Source organism: Ostrea edulis, chromosome 1 (genome assembly GCF_947568905.1).
Source record: "Ostrea edulis chromosome 1, xbOstEdul1.1, whole genome shotgun sequence".
NCBI lineage: Eukaryota > Metazoa > Mollusca > Bivalvia > Ostreida > Ostreidae > Ostrea > Ostrea edulis.
Genome location: NC_079164.1, coordinates 59,907,877 through 59,926,062, shown reverse-complemented (window position 1 = coordinate 59,926,062; position 18,186 = coordinate 59,907,877). Strand labels below are relative to the sequence as shown.

The 18,186-nt window shown below is 34.9% G+C and overlaps 1 protein-coding gene across 4 annotated transcripts in view; it reads left to right on the top strand.

Moving 5' to 3' along the window:
- Window positions 1-2,093: 2,093 nt before the first annotated feature.
- The window catches only part of LOC125649360 (septin-2), a 34,029-nt gene continuing 17,936 nt past the window's right edge, over window positions 2,094-18,186 (top strand). For 2 of the 4 annotated variants that reach the window (XM_048876851.2, XM_056155341.1), the window contains exon 1: window positions 15,118-17,895. In XM_048876851.2, the coding sequence (XP_048732808.1) occupies window positions 17,053-17,895 (843 nt within the window). In that variant the 5' untranslated portion in view covers window positions 15,118-17,052. Of the gene's footprint in view, window positions 2,145-6,069; window positions 6,108-6,452; window positions 6,488-6,772; window positions 6,874-9,704; window positions 9,812-15,117; window positions 17,896-18,186 lie in introns of those variants that run through there. The other 2 variants (XM_048876864.2, XM_056155352.1) reach the window with 2 other exon arrangements.

Here is an 18,186-nt window from a genome sequence, read left to right as displayed (position 1 = left end):
AGGGGCATAAAGAAGGGACAACGAATTACAGGGGTGATGCTGATAATGACAGGTAAGCACTGTTACTTATACAATAGCACATTCATTATGGTAATTAAAGGAGGTATTCAAAAAAAAAATATTAAAAATATATATAAAGTGAAAAACAAGATATTTCAGTTCAGCACAAATCACCTAGCTTTGGTCTAAGCAAGCGATTCATAATTCCTTGGATGTTTTTGTGTGTGTGTGTGTGTGATTGACTACTTTGTTATGTTAAGGTGATTAGCTTGGCTGTAGAGGAACAGAGTTGACTTTGGAGGTAAGCTGTAGATCTGCAGATAGATAAATCTGATAACCTTCAGCTTTTGTCAGCCTCTGTATAATTACTGCCATAAAACAGTAACCAGTAATGAATTAATGAAAAGGAAATCTGTAAGACGTTTAAAAGTTTTTTATGCATTATAATCAGTTGGGAAGCAGATACTCTCTTCCTAGTCTAGGTCTAATGCCTTGTGGAAGCTGTAGATAATTGATTCATAGATTCAGGTAAGGCCAGAGCATTTTTCAAAAATTAATGGCTGTATATAGATACAAATGGTTTTTTTTTTTTACTGTTTAATGATTTGTTCCATGTTAATCTCTGATCTGATTTCTTGGTATAAGTTTTTGAAGAATGATTTGTGATGTACAGCAGGACAATAATTCATGTAAAGTTTTACAGACATCTTAAGAATCTCGTATAACTCTTCCTTTCTGCTCTATGTTAGCATTTTAACTATAATTAACAATTGCCATCTCCATTTCCACCTGATGTAGTATATTCCAAGTCTGTTTACAGAAGATTAACATTACACAGCCGATAGCCACCTGAGATTAATTCATTGATGTCAGTTGACGAGATTCTGGATACAATTCCTGGGGCTTGTACGCTTAGTGACTCATGCAGTGCATGCTTGTGCATTTTTTCTGAGTTGATTAATTAAGTGACATTTGTTCAGGTGTTTGGTGTTAATGAACTCTCTGACAATCTGACCATTAAGTATCCCTTCATCTGATCAGTCCTTGCCAGATAGAAACAGGACATGCAACTACTGGACTCCCTACAGACTCCAGTATAGGTATATATATATATACTTCCTACAGACTCCAGTATAGGTATATAAACTACACTCTCTTTTCTTATTATATAGTCTTATCTTTGGACAGGATGAATTATCATAGAGTACAATGATGTATGTATGTTTGTTTGTCCATATGTCTGTGTGTTCATTTGTCTGTATGGATGTGTGTACATTTGTCTGTGTGTTCATTTGTCTGTATGGATGTGTGTACATTTGTCTGTGTGTCCATTTGTCTGTATGGATGTTCAGGCTTTCTGCTCTGATTTTCATGGACTTAATTTAATGCTATAATTTTTTTAAAGCCAGTTCACCCATTTTTGGAAGAATTTTGCACCTTATGTGAAATTAACCTTGACACAGGGAGCATACTCTCACAGCTAAGTTTACAAGCTAGGGCCATATATGCATATTATTTCACACAAATTTAAGCTTTGCATGCATGAATTTTGATTTTTCCTTATCTTTTATGGAAATTTTAAAATATAAGTGAAATTGTGTCAACTACCTTTATTTTTACAAAGCTGTTTTAGTGATGTTTTGAGGGATCCCTTCTGATGAGGTATAGGTTTTTGAGGGAGAAATATTTGATAAAGATATAACTCTAATATTGCTTTCAGTTTGTTTTAATTATTCTGTGGGTGATATAATTAAGGATATTCATTGCAATTGCAATATGAACATGAAGACTTCAGACATCAATTATAAAAATGGGACGGATCCAAACAGAGCTGGAGTAGAAATTTCTACTTTAGGAATTTCTTTTAATTGATATAATAATTCAACTTGCAATGATTTTAATATTGATATTGTTATTTTGATTAGCTGTGTTACAATTAGTAGATAGCAATTTATTTCATCTTCATTTAATAATTTGGTAGATAAAAATTTAAACTCTTGAAAAGAAATTTTACTATAGCACAGTTGTATATCTAAATCAACCATCTACAGATGCACACCAGCTTTTGGGAATGATTCTGATGCTAACACCAGGCCTATAATTTTCAAATGAATGATCAGGATGTTAATATAATCAGGTTCAGGGTACGTTGCATGGATTCTCATTATAACTTCATAAAATCCATGAAATAAGATATACGATTCTCTTACGATTTGTGTGAACTCACTGTCATTAAGTTATTTGAAGAGTCTGCTTGCATTCTTACTTCTGACAGCTTTTGTTCATTAATGAATTATTGGTATACTGCATATGTAACAGGATGTAGTGATTTAAAACTGAGAGAATTACAAAGATATAATGCTAGAGTAGATTTGGAGTTTCCCAATGCCAGATGGGTAAATATCAGATCCTGGGTCCCTGGAGATCATGTACTTTGGTGTTTTAGTTGTGTTCAGAGCAAAGTACATCATCAGATGTCAACAGCACATAATCTCTCTAGATCAGAGCAAACCCTACATTGGTACATGATGGAGGGGGTCTTGTGTTGGTAAGTTTCACCTCTAGGCTCAATGTTTGCCCTGTAATATATTCTCTGGCTAAAACAAACTTCCTTTTGGCATATTTAAATTCAGTGCAGTACATGAAAAGCAGTTGGCAAGAATATTTCCTGTTCTTGTGTCGTTTAACTACATTAAGTACTGTACCAGCTGATTGTATAGAATAGTTATCATTGTACCTGCTGATTGTCTACAACAGTTATCATTGTACCAGCTGATTGTATACAACAGTTATCACTGTACTAGCTGATTGTAATCAAACAGTTATTATTGTACCAGCTGATTGTAATAAAACAGTTGTCATTGTACCAGCTGATTGTATACAACAGTTATTACTGTACAAGCTGATTGTATACAACAGTTATTATTGTACCAGCTGATTGTATACAACAGTTATCATTGTACCAGCTGATTGTATACAACAGTTATCACTGTACCAGCTGATTGTATACAACAGTTATCATTGTACCAGCTGATTGTATACAACAGTTATCATTGTACCAGCTGATTGTATACAACAGTTATCATTGTACCAGCTGATTGTATACAACAGTTATTACTGTACCAGCTGATTGTATACAACAGTTATCACTGTACCAGCTGATTGTATACAACAGTTATCATTGTACCAGCTGATTGTATACAACAGTTATCATTGTACCAGCTGATTGTAATAAAACAGTTATCATTGTACCAGCTGATTGTAATACAAGTTATTATTGTACCAACTGATTGTATACAACAATTATCATTGTACCAGCTGATTGTATACAACAGTTATCACTGTACCAGCTGATTGTATACAACAGTTATCACTGTACCAGCTGATTGTATACAACAGTTATCACTGTATTAGCTGATTGTAATAAAACAGTTATTATTGTACCAGCTGATTGTAATACAACAGTGATTATTGTACCAGCTGATTGTATACAACAATTATCATTGTACCAGCTGATTGTAATAAAACAGTTATCATTGTACCAGCTGATTGTATACAACAGTTATCACTGTACCAGCTGATTGTATACAACAGTTATCACTGTACCAGCTGATTGTATACAACAGTTATCATTGTACCAGCTAATTGTATACAGCAGTTATCATTGTACCAGCTGATTGTACACAACTGTTATCACTGTACCAGCTGATTGTACACACCAGCTGATTTTATACAACAGTTATCACTGTACCAGCTGATTGTATACAACATTTATCATTGTACCAGCTGATTGTATACAACATTTATCATTGTACCAGCTGATTGTATACAACAGTTATTACTGTACCAGCTGATTGTATACAACAGTTATCATTGTACCAGCTGATTGTAATACAACAGTTATCACTGTACCAGCTGATTGTAATACAACAGTTATCATTGTACCAGCTAAATTGTACACAACTGTTATCACTGTACCAGCTGATTGTAATACAACAGTTATCATTGTATCAGCTGATTGTATGCAACATTTATCATTGTAGCAGCTGATAGTATACAACAGTTATCACTGTACCAGCTGATTGTAATACAACAGTTATCATTGTACCAGCTGATTGTATACAGCAGTTATTACTGTACCAACTGATTGTATACAACAGTTATCATTGTACCAGCTGATTGTATACAACAGTTATTACTGTACCAGCTGATTGTATACAACAGTAATTATTGTACCAGCTGATTGTATACAACAGTTATCATTGTACCAGCTGATTGTATACAACAGTTATTACTGTACAAGCTGATTGTATATAACAGTAATTATTGTACCAGCTGATTGTATATAACAGTTATCACTGTACCAGCTGATTGTATACAACAGTTATTATTGTACCAGCTGATTGTATACAACAGTTATCATTGTACTAGCTGATTGTATACAACAGTTATCACTGTACCAGCTGATTGTATACAACAGTTATCATTGTACCAGCTGATTGTATACAACAGTTATCATTATACCAGCTAAATTGTACACAACTGTTATCACTGTACCAGCTGATTGTAATACATCAGTTATCACTGTACCAGCTGATTGTAATACAACAGTTATCATTGTATCAGCTGATTGTATGCAACATTTATTATTGTACCAGCTGATTGTAATACAACATTTATCATTGTACCAGCTGACTGTATACAACAGTTATTATTGTACCAGCTGATTGTAATACAACAGTTATCATTGTATCAGCTGATAGTATACAACAGTTATCACTGTACCAGCTGATTGTAATACAACAGTTATCATTGTATCAGCTGATTGTATACAACAGTTATCACTGTACCAGCTGATTGTATACAACAGTTATTATTGTACCAGCTGATTGTATACAACAGTTATCACTGTACCAGCTGATTGTATACAACAGTTATTATTGTACCAGCTGATTGTATACAACAGTTATCATTGTATCAGCTGATAGTATACAACAGTTATCACTGTACCAGCTGATTGTAATACAACAGTTATCATTGTATCAGCTGATTGTATACAACAGTTATCATTGTACCAGCTGATTATATACAACAGTTATTATTGTACCAGCTGATTGTATACAACAGTTATCACTGTACCAGCTGATTGTATACAACAGTTATTATTGTACCAGCTGATTGTATACAACAGTTATTATTGTACCAGCTGGTTGTATACAACAGTTACCACTGTACCAGCTGATCATATAGAACAGTACTGGAAGACACTAGTTCCTGGTTAGTATCATAGTTATTGACCCTCTTCTAGACGTGTTCAGATGAATCAATTCTCAGTGTTGTGTTTGTACATACTGGTATGGTGTTTGTACACATATATGTGGTGTTTATACATATGTGCTGCATGTTTAATGCAGTGAAGATATCTTCCTGATTTTCAGGAAGTAGAATGTATCGAATGTGTACACATTTTAAAGTAATGTTTCTTTTTATATGTTCTTCAAGGAAATACAAATAAGTTTGCCATATGCTGCATTGCTTAGGTCTGATGTCCATTTGTGATTATGTTTAAGTAAGAGTTTGAACCAATCAGATTCCTGTTTACATTGCAGCATACCTGAATTTAAAAGTGAAGTCTGGGGTCCCTAAGATGCGACCTTAAAATCTCAAACCTTGCAGCATTAGTCACTATAGATCCTTAAAATATCAAAATGATTTAACATTTACATTGGTCATCCATTTAAAGCTTTGAGTATATTGATGTTTGTCCAGGAACTGTGCGTCATTAGCAATATCAGTTAATTTTTCCAGGATGCATTAGAGGTAATTTGGAGAATTGCCTCAGATTGTTTTTAAACAGACAGTGTATATACTTGTAACTCCGGGCACTACATTAGATGTGTTGTATGCAGGTGTGAAGGAACCCATCCACAATATAACACAGATTATGTCTATGAAACATTGGAGCCAAAGAAATAGAAAACATCCCAACAATTAGACACAGATAACATTCAGCAAGCCTTTTTTGTATGATTTTTTTTTTTTTTTTTTTTTTTTTTTTATAAATTTCAGTTTGGTGCTGAACAAATGGAAGCTCGGCTGACATTGAGGTAGTCAGGATGTGAGATCAGCACATTGAGGTAGTCAGGATGTGAGATCAGCACATTGACACCTTTTTTCTGCACTTTGCATGTCTTATATGTTTTAAGGTGCATCCACAATTTAAGTAAGGAGAAAATTTATAGCATCAGAAATAAAACTAAATACATGGACATGTTGCAATGTGAGCTACATATAAAAATTCTGGGATCTGTGTCACTCAGATGAAGCATTCTGTTAATCAAACTTAATAATCCATGCATGCATTTGAGTGATCTGGATTCAGTCTGAGCAATGTATGGGTACATGTTTTGTAATATTATATCACTCATTTAGAATTATAAGGAAGATATATACATTGTGCAAAGGGAAAACATGTACTATATTTTTTGTAAGTGAATTGTGTTTTCGAGAAGGCAGCTAGGATACAGTATTGAGTTAATTATACTGTATAGTTTTTCTTGGGTGCTTTCAGTGAATTTCAAAGTACATTGTATAGAGTTTTAAAGAATTATGAAGATAAAGTTACTGTGTGACTGACCATGAAAAAGTTTTGTGAATGAGACTTAAAAGTTTTGATTGTTTTCTGCAAGTACTTATTGTTCTTAATTTCCTCCTGGCTATTGATTTTAACAATTGAGGAAATATTAAGTTATTTCTGTTTGTATATTAACAGGAAGTTTGATCATCCATTTATAAAGGGAAATAAATTTTTAGAACCCGCAATGTTCGGAAATCTAATGGCCAACCCGAAGTTCACTCACTTACGAGAGCAAGGTAATTTTTTTTTCTATCTCTATCTATACAGAGAATTTCAGAATTGCCATTCAATATGCAAGAGCTCTTGACAGCTCCATATGTATTTTATTTACTCTCAGCCTATGACTGCATTCTATTTCATCTGATCTTTTAGGAATCATAAACAGACTAATCCTTTTTTGCAAATGAGCTTTACAATCCAGAGAGAGAAAAAAGAAATGATCGATGTGATCTATGTGCATAGTTTACTATCATTTTTACTTATTTACACTGATTTGTAAAATTGCAAATTTTGCTTAATGGTAAAACAGGATAATTTGTTTTAATAGATTGATTGTTTGGGGTGGGAAGGGGGAATGCAATATATGTATTCTGTATCTCTCATTATTATGAAAAAATCTTCTTGGTTTTGTAGATCCTATAAGAAAAGTGATATTTTTATGTTACTATTAGACCCAAACATGAAAAACAAATTATTTACAATCAATATGTAGAATTTCCTGTAAACAATCACCTTTTCCTTATTTTTTATTCTTGGGTAAGCTTATAAGTAGAACTGTTAATTGCATTTCTTTCAAAATTAGCTGAAAATTAAATTCATAAAATGCATGTGTTGTCAAATTAGATCCTGTCATCAAAATGAATAGTGATAAGATTTAAATCACCATGTGGTATATTAACTTATATTCAATAACTTACAAGTGGTGGTTGAGTGCATGTGAATCTTGAAACAGTAGAAATCCTGGTCATGACACCATAAACAGTTGGATTATACTGCTGAAACTGCACCAAAATCAAAGTGCAGAATGTACTCTTTTCATATCATTGTATAAAACAAACATATCTGTTTATATATATAGTGCTCATAATTTGAAATAAGCTCTCTTTGTTTTTGAATTTAGGAATATATTGTTTGGAGGCCCACACCAAAGTCTTACACAATATATTCATGTGCACAGTGTGTGATGGCCTAGGGAAGTTGAACAATTACCCCCCCCCCCCACCACCACCACCACCACCACCACCACATTTTGATGTGTGAACTGGACTTGTTTGATTGTTTGTTAATTGTTTTATTTCCCATTTGAGAATATTAGCCACATCACCAGCTTTAGATGAGGTGCCACAAACTTTGACCTTTTGACCTATGCATGATGTGCAATACTGTAGCAGTGAGGGCTCTTTGTCATACAGTAACACAGGAACTCTGTCATTATGGTCAAATCTGATATAGGCCTTACTTTTGTTTCTAATGCCGACTATTAGGATCGAGCAGTCAATCCTTATGTCAGGTTTGACGCTGTACCAGGATCAAGAATGTAAATACTATGGCAATTAAGCCCTTTCACTCTTTATTCGAAAAATAAGATATCTCTTTAGATTAAAGAGATATCTCTTATTTTAAAGAGATATCTCTTAATTTTAAGAGATATTTCTCTAAAAAAGAGATATCTCTTTCACTTAGAGAGATATCTTTTTCACCTAGAGAGATATCTCTTTTACTTTTAGAGATATATCTTACACTTAGAGAGATATCTCTTTCACAGATATCTCTTTCACTTAATAGAGAGATATCTCTCATACTTTAAGAGATATCTCTTTCAATTAGAGAGATATCTCTCACTTAAAGAGATATCTCTCTTACTCTGAGAGATATCTCTTTTACTTTGAGAGATATTTCCTTCACTTAAAGAGATATCTGAGACTCTAAGAAATCCTAGAGAGATATCTCTCAAAGTATAAGAGATATCTCTTTAATTGTTGAAAAAGAGATATCTCTCAAAGAAAAAGAGAGATCTCTTTCCAATATCTTTATTAGTTTGAATACTTAAGGAATCCAAAGCAAATCTTAGCATGGTGGCTGCAATCCTGGGGGAAGATTTTGTGTTTACTGCATGTGAAGTGTATACTGGTAACAAAAAAAACAAAGAAATATGTAAGCTAGACTGGATTTAACCTCTCAGTAACTTGATAATGTTACCCCAAACATCTCTTCAACCTTTTCCGCCATTTTTACACTAGAAGTATTTTGATTGGTTAAAAAATAGGGTTACATCATATTAATGGCGATGCAACAGGGAAAAGTCATTATGATCACCTGGGGAAAAATTTAAATAGATATCTCTTTAAGTTAAAGAGATATCTCTTTTTGAAAATTTAAAGAGATATCTCTCTAACTTAAAGAGATATCTCTTTTTACATTGATAGAGAGATATCTCTTTATGCTAGAGAGATATCTCTTTAAGTTAGAGAGAATCTCTCTAGCTTTAAGAGATATCTCTCAAAGAGAAAGAGATATCTCCCCAACATAAAATTAAGATATCTCTTTTGTTTAAAGAGATGTCTTTTTTAGTCAAACAGATATCTCTTTTGGTTAAAGAGATATCTCTCTAGTATAAAAAGATATCTCTCTTATTTAAAGAGATATCTTATTTATCAAATAAATAGTAAAAGGGCTTGCCATAAAATACCCATACCTCTGAATTACAAAGCAAACGCTCAGCTAACCTCATGCACAACGCTTTACCACAACCAGCCATGGATTCTTCTTAATATTGCCAAACAACATGTAACAGTAAAAACATATACATGTATTGACCAAGGGCATGCTCTCTTAACAATATGATTACAGGATTTAGAAATTTTTTAAGTTGTTGTTTTTTTAAAGTGTTTTTTCCTGCAATGCTTGTAAAATAATCTAGATTTTGTTGGGTTGAGATGGTGAATATATCAAATCAGCCTCATCCAAGTCAATTTTGTTTTCATTTCTATTTGTTAAACTATATCATGATTGGTATTATTATGGAAGTTCTAAGATTTTCCTGACTCTTATCTCAAACTTTTGATAGAACCTGCCAGCATAACCAGACGTAGAGAAGTGGCAGACAGACAGACAAGGCTGACAAACCAAGCTAGCAAACCAGGATTGTCCAGACTACAAGAGGACACTCCACTGGTCAGTTAGAGTTCTCTCAAATCTGGACAAATTGAGACTTGAAGAATCATTTAGGAAAACCCATGGTATAAAGAAACAATAAATCTAATTAATGTCAAGTTTCATGGAGAAGTATATCACTTTACAAATTGTGTTGTCACTGATCCACAAAACTTCTGTATATCTGATCCCACACAACATTCTTAACCTGCAGGGGTCACATTTTTGTCATATTTCTGTCCATCTTTTTTGTGCCTAAATAAGTTTTACACCCAATAATGATTTAATGTAAGCATGTTTTATTAGGTCACCTGAGTTTATTCAGGTGACCAATTGCAATTGGTTGTCATCCGTTATCGTGCGTCATACATTAACAATTGAACATTTTTAGCTTCTAATTACTATTCCAATTCTTTTCAAATTTGGTATGAGGCATCTTTGGGACAAGGGGGACATACATTATAAATTTCAGGATTCCTGCACCCCTGGGGCCCAAGGGGTGGGACAAAAACTGCCAAAAATTGACAAATTTAAAAAAATCTTCTCCACAACTGCACCTGTGTAAGAAAAATTAAATGCATATATAGTGATGTAGAGCGGGAAGGCCTCTACCAAAATTGCAAATCTCATGATCCCCAGAGTAGGGGTTCTGACCCCAGGACGGGGCCAACTTTACTTTATTATAGTGTTTATGTGTAAAACACTTAAATAACATCTTCTTTAAAGCTATTGATACTAAACTGAAACTAAATGGATATTTAGAAAGAACAGATAGTCCTTTACCAAAATTGTGAATTTGATGATCCCAGGGTTAGGGGTTTTGGTATCAGGGTGGGGCCAAAATGGTCAGTTATTAAATGTGTGAACAATAGAAATTTTTAACTTCTTCATGATAATACTATTTCAGTTCTCTTTAAATTTGGTATGAAGCATTTTTGGAACAAGTCTGGGAACATAAATTGTAAATTTTAGAACTCCTGCACCCCTGGAGCATTATAGGGACAGGGCACAAACTGCCAAAAATTGACCAGTTATTAAAAATATTCTTCTTTACAACTGCACAATTGTAAGAAAAACTAAATGCATTGCAATATAGAGCAGGAAAGCCTCTACCAAAATTGTAAATTTCATGATCCACAGGGTAGGAGTTCTGACCTCAGGGTGAGGCCAAACTTATTATATAGTGTTTATGTATAAAACACTTATTCAACATCTCTAGTGCTATAATGATACTAAATTGAAACTAAATGGATATTTAGAAAGAGTATGTAGTCAAATTGTAAATTCCCTGATCCTAGGGGGTAAGGGTTTGGTTTCAGGGTGGTGTCAAAATTATAATAACAATTTAAAAGATTTCTTGAAGTTTGCTGATACTGTATAAAATCTAAATGCATACTTAGGAATAGCAGAAAAGAATGTACAAAAATGATGAATTTCACATCCCAGGGTTTTGACTCTAGGATGGGTCCAAGTTAGTCATATCTTTTAATGTTAATACATATATTATATCATATGTAAAGCCTTTCATCAGTGTATGCACTTTTGGGGGCAGTGAAGTCTTAAGAACACATCTTGTTTTATACTGTCGCTGAACATTAGAATTTAGCTTAGATATTCAGAACAGGAAATTTTTCTAAATTTTATAGCCCTTGAGAGTAGTGATACTTTTCACTAGTACTCAGGTGACCAATAAGGCCTGTGGACCTCTTGTTGTATATAGTGATTCATATCAACAATGTACTGGTGTACACAACCTACATCATGTACACAACCTACATCATGTACACAACCTACATCATGTTCACAACTTACATCATGTTCACAACTTACAGGATGTTCACAACCAAAGAAGGTGTCCTCGACATGTTTATTTGCAGTTAATGACAGTTATGGATTTCCATAATCCTGTAATAGTTTAATTTCCTCAGAACTAATCTATGATAAATTACACAAGTGATAGGAGAAAAATAATCCATGAGGAGTTGATCCACATGAAATTGATGGATATGAATATGTTGATCAGGAACTCATTCATGGATGAAATATTCAACTCCTTGAGTGTGATTTCCCTTATCCAGTATCATATGTCTATATCCTCATACTCAGAATGAGGCTCCATGACCATTTATATTCATTTGGAAATAAAATGACATTAGATATTTTTCTGGAGCTAATATATTGCTTCATATAGATGGGTGATTTTGAAGGCTGCACATTCCACAGACAGACTGACGGTCAGGAAATACTGGACCATCTGTAACATTAGGCTGACAGATTTCATTCTGGATGAGGAGGTGTCAATGTTTGACTAGGAGTAAGCAATACTATAGCTAACACCTGAAATTCCATGCCTTGTCACAGACACTGGCTTTTTAAAAATTATTATTCTTTATAAACCTTTAATTAATTAATGGCTTGTACTGTATTTAATTAAAACTGCTACTTTGTTAGTTGTGACAATGTCAGTTCAATACCAATGATTATATTCTGGTGAGTTTAAATAAGCATTGCATGTTTAATGAACTGTAAAGGGGTAGGGATTCTGATGGGTTCGTTAATGAACTCAGAAGGAATGGTATTCTGGTTAGTTACTGTAAGTCCCATACAGACTCTGTGGATTTAATTAATGTTATAGTGTGAAATTGGATGCTAGCATGCTGAGGAACAAGCCAGTGAATTTTGAAGTAGTGAGTGAAATTTTGTGGGAGTTACTTCCTTTGGAACTCTCTCTCTCTCTCTCTCTCTCTCTCTCTCTCTCTCTCTCTCTCTTCTCTCTCTCTCTCTCTCTCTCTCTCTCAATCATGTTCATGTTTTCATTTCATAAATACTGTCAGTGTTAAAATTCTGTTGTAGAAAAAAAAGCACACTATTGTATGGAATTTTCCAATCTATTGCCAGTAGTCTTTTATTTTCTCCATATTGGTTTCCTAAACATTTTATAATGTAAATTCTTTCCTCTCCATAATGATTTTCAAATTCTCTATCTTTGTTGAATTTCATAACATTTTAAAGCTGCTGAGGTATAGGAGCAGAGCATCTCAGACAAGAGACAAGAATCTTGGCAGACATTGCATAGTGCCTAATTGCAATCCCCTTATCAGGGCTTGGACAGCTTTGTAAGGAGTGGTTTCCCCTTGGAAGGAACAAACATACTGACAGAATTCAATTTCTAATCCAAACCTTTAATGAATTCACCTTTATTAGCTTTGCTTTATCTTTAGGACGGAGAATTTGCAATTGAAGGTTAAACAGAATTCTAGATGTAAACTGTGAGAAACGTGACACAATTCTTTGATTCGTAAAGTTAACTGCCAGGTGTGTGCTGAATGTGACATTCAATTTTACTTTATTTTTTCTCTGTATATTTCATTGAAAACAACTTTTTGTACTGTTATGTTGACATTTCCATTTCCAGTTTTATTTTGAACATAAGAGAGTAAAGCAGAATATGATTACACTGTATCTTCAGTTTTCGTGGGGGGGGGATGAGAACCCTTGTTAATCAGTTTATGTCGATTTTAAATCCATAATGAATTTTTGTTGTTCAGTGGTAGAGGACATTTCTGAAAACTTTTGAACTAAAGATGTTAAAGAATTGATATTTAGCAAAATGATAGAAATATATGAGAACATTACAAGTGATCACCACTTTCAGGGTTGTGTTTATCAAACACATCAACAATGTCTTGGTTTACTTTGTGTTTATCAAACACATCAACAATGTCTTGGTTTACTTTGTGTTAAAATTGGCACAGAAAGACATCATGCTTAGTGTTTCATGTATTTTCTCGCCCATCAAATTTTGTGGTTTTCTTTCTGTTCTATGTATTTCTGGACAGGTTCTTTGATAGCTGTCAATATATTTCCTATCATCCTGTAATAGCCTTACCCAGGGGACGCATCCAAGCTGGATACTAAACAGCTAGACATGTTATGTAAATCACCGGATTCAGTCTAATCGCCAAAGGAATGCCAAACATCAACCAAGAGCCTTAACAGTCTGCATGGCTCTGTAGAAATCAATATAGGTCCCCACTGCGTGCAGTCCTGATAGGGTAAAACTATCAAGGTCCTTCATTTTATCAGTAGGTGGGGGAGGGGTATTTTGTCTATTTTTCTCCTTTGGGAGAGTGTTCCACCTTAGACCATTTCATGTCCATGCATTTAATGTATATCAGAACATTCATTCACTCGAGGGATGCAGCTCTGTAGTAGATTACTCTGTCTGTATACCTGTCTGTTTTGGAGGGATGCAGGTCTGTAGTAGATTACTTTGTCTGTATGCCTGTCTGTTTTGGAGGGATGCAGGTCTCTAGTAGATTACTTTGTCTGTATGCCTGTCTGTTTTGGAGGGATTCAGCTCTGTAGTAGATTACTTTGTATTCCTGTCTGTTTTGGAGGGATTCAGCTCTGTAGTAGATTACTTTGTCTGTATGCCTGTCTGTTTTGGAGGGATGCAGGTCTGTAGTAGATTACTTTGTCTGTATGCCTGTCTGTTTTGGAGGGATGCAGGTCTGTAGTAGATTACTTTGTCTGTATGCCTGTCTGTTTTAGGACACACAACAGTTACCATTTTACATCACTCCAGCTCCAAGCAGATGTAGCAATTTCTCATGTGAATTCTTTTTTGTAAACAAGATCAATAATAGTGAGTGCTCTGTGGAAAGTCCTAGGCAGATATTGATCTAAGATTCATCATAAATCAATACAGATCATGGTCTATAGCCAGCCTTGATGAGCTACAACTCAGCTTTGTGTCAGAGGCTGGAGACTAAGCATGTTTAGATCGGTGAGTGTAATTAATTCTAGCTTAATTCTCACCAATTTATGCTCCATTTAATTTTGTTAATGATATGTTATGTAGTCATTGTGTTCTGCTCCAGTATCCAGGAATTTGGTTTGATATGGTCCGTGAAATGTTTATGTTAAATCAGACTGGAGGTTTGTATTGAAGTAAGCACTTAGTCTAGGATACCCCATGTTACAGTCTGTTTGGGCAGTTTTTATCAGATTGGTAGTTAGATCAACTCTGTAAATAGAGAATGTTGTATAAAGGCCCACTGCGCGATGTAAACTCAGATCTTACTCTATAAACTGACACCAGCCAGTCCATGTAATGGGACAATCTTTTAGGTGTCTGAGACATTTAATGTCATTAGACTCAAGTTCTATCAACAATTTGGGGACATTTGAAAATTTAAGAAATTCATTTCAAGGGACATAATTCATCCAAAAGTTTAAATAGGCTGTAATAATTTATATCTGTAATATTGTAGAAATTTTATGTATGTTATCTGTGATGCCTAATAGGGCCGTAGCTGCAGATTTGGAAATAAAGAATGTATACTACATGTATATACATCAAGCAGTCAATGAAATATGTGAGGAAATAAATACAGATTTGAATGGGAGTCCAAGGACAATGTGTGCTGGACTTTTAAATGGAGACCATAATTAGTGTACACTGATGGGACAGAAGCTTACTATGTAGGTCTGGGGCAGAGGTCTTTATGGGTTAGTAACATGGTACAAACTGGTACTTGTATAGCTCCTGGAGGACCAACCCATTGTCTTGCTCCTTGTGACGTCCTCTCCAGCCACTCTCACTGACCTGAAAACCAGCGGGATGGAGGATCAGTTTTCCCATGGATTATAGTTCTGTTCTGTACCATCAACCCTCTCTCCATCTGCTGGAGGACATAGGTCATCATTTTATTGTTAACACCTGTGTAAGACATTATTTTTGTTATTGTTTACATACTCATACACATCCAGCCTTTTGAAATACCTGGGTTTTTCTAAAAAGGTTGAACAGGTATTTTGAATTCATTTGAAAGAATGGACTTGGTAATCGGTGTCTTATCTAAATCTGATTGCCTGCAGTCTTTTAAATAATGGACTTGATTGATTTACAAAGACTGTATTTTCAAGATAAAGAACTTATTTAAAAAATGAAAAGAAGGAATGAATGAGATGATTAACAAAAACTCTCAGAATAAAGCAGTTTTAAGGCATGTTTGTTGTTTACATGCTGGGATTAAAAATTTGAAATTCAATTTTGTTACAATGATTGTAATCTCTGGTGCAGAGAGCTTACTGGGGGAAAAGAAACACAGCCAGGAGCCCAGACAAACATCTGTTGTCATTAAATTTAAAGTTGATGTAGATAATATCATTTATTGTCATGGTAATAGAAATGTCTCGTAGGGGTGATAAATTTTGTAAAAATACATGCATATTGAGTCAGTGTTGTGATGTGGAAGAAAAAATAGAATTTATTTGGGCTTTTGACAGCTGTGTGTTTGCAGTGGGCTATTAGTATATGTGTTCACCATCTGTGTAAATATACTTTTTAAACACATTCTTTAAAAATTAAATTTAACTTTTGCACAGAAAATTGTTTTAACTTGTTTAATAAAATGGTTTTACCCTCATCAATTTGAACTTGTGTATAAAAATTAACACAGTACTGTCTGTATGTGTTAGTAGATTAGAGTATATGTTATTGTGTAACATTTAATAATTGTATGATGAAAATGAGGTAGTAATTTAAAAAAAGAGCATGATCAATGTATTTAATGTAGATCAAAGTTAATATATCTTGAATTGAACTTGAGCAATTCCGACACATAGAAATTCAGTAATGCAAATTGTTGCATGTAAACAGTGATTATGCAAAATGTTGCAATATTATCAGCATACCTCAGTCTCATAAAATGGAATGTGCCATAAGGTGTATGTAAGGTAGGTAAAAACATGGACTGGTCCACATGCAGGTAAGTTAAGGGCAGCCTGTGGCTGTTTATCTGTGGACATCATTAACAGACTACCAACCACACTGTACTGAACTACAGCAGACAGGAACCCATTCACATTGGACAAACGGACCGTGACACAGATTGTAGGGGTTCACCTGACCGTGACGGAGACACTGCCTCAGCCACTACAGAAATTTATATATGCATGTGTACTGTGTTGATTCAGTACTGAGTTGTGATGGTAATTTGAAGAAATTACATGTGAAAATCAGTGACTCTACTCCTCTGATGTTCCTTGTGCAAGATCTTATGGAAAATTTTGAGATTTCTGTGGAGTTAGCATGGGAGATGTGAAAGAATTTACACCTGAAAAGAGGTTTACTGTGGGTATAGATTATTATTGTACTTGTAATGGATTTGATATGGTGAACAAGTTCTAATTGACTTGTAATTGTGGAAGGAATGTCAACGTAGGTCAGTTTGTTTTAAATCGTACCCCACACGATGGAAGGCAGCAGTCAGCAAAAGAGATTTCGGACACCCTTCAAGTTTTCACTGAGTTCTTCTTCGCTAAAGCCAAGTCCAAACCCAGCAAAGTCAGAACAGTCAGCAGCATCCATCCTGCGACCTCGTAAACTCTTGAGTAATGACAATGCTAAGAACCGCTGGTCATTCTCTCCCATCAGTTCCAGCCAGCTTCCCAATGACCAGGCAGGAAGTGAGTCCAAACTGCAGAGTCTCAGCCACTATGAGACCAGCACAGGGGTCAAATACTCTGCCCACCCTATCATAGGTAGGTCTCACCAAGAAAATGGCATCCTTCATCAGGAGGAGGAGCGGGGTCGACGGATTTATGACAGACCACGGTCCCAGGTATATCCTACCTCACCTTTGACTCCGTCTCCTCAGGACTCACTGTATGACACACCGAAGATAACAAACCAAGTGCCAGATCCTTCCCTCACAACTCCACCCTCATCTAAAGGAGAGGTGGCAAAATATGGCAGTCAGCCCTCTTCATCCAGCCAGGAGGGCAAGGACCTCAACCAAAACTATCCTCCAAAGGTCACAGAGGTCAAAGGAGAGCAAGAAACTAAACTCTCATTGTCAAGGTCACTAGGACCATCCGATATTGGATCAAGATCATCAGGACCTGTAGAGGACAAAACAGTAGGAGTTACTTCTCCTGTTCGTCCACCCAGACGGAACAGTAGTACATCCAGTGCTGGTCGGAAACCTTTGTCCACGGTCCCTCCAGTTACTGAGGTGCCAGACAAGGCAGAGACTAAAGAACCTAAACGGAAACGCCGCTTAACCAGGAGAATTTCACTTGAACCCAAAAAATTGGTGAGTTTGGATTTTTTTTACATGTATTTTGAAGTCATTATTTCATCTGGGCCAGTGAAGGAAATTGGTGAGTTTTTAAAGATAATTTTAGAGAAAGCAGTATATAGGTCAGATGTCAAAATTGTGTCAGTTTATCATTACTAACCAAACTCAAGTCTTTAGTGGCTTTTAATATTAATGGAACCAAATAGGTATTTCAACTCAATCTATAAAAGTAAAGTTATTCACTTTGAAAGTACAAAATAAAGGCTGAGGAAGGCAAAATTCACTGGAAGCTGTATTTAAATCCAT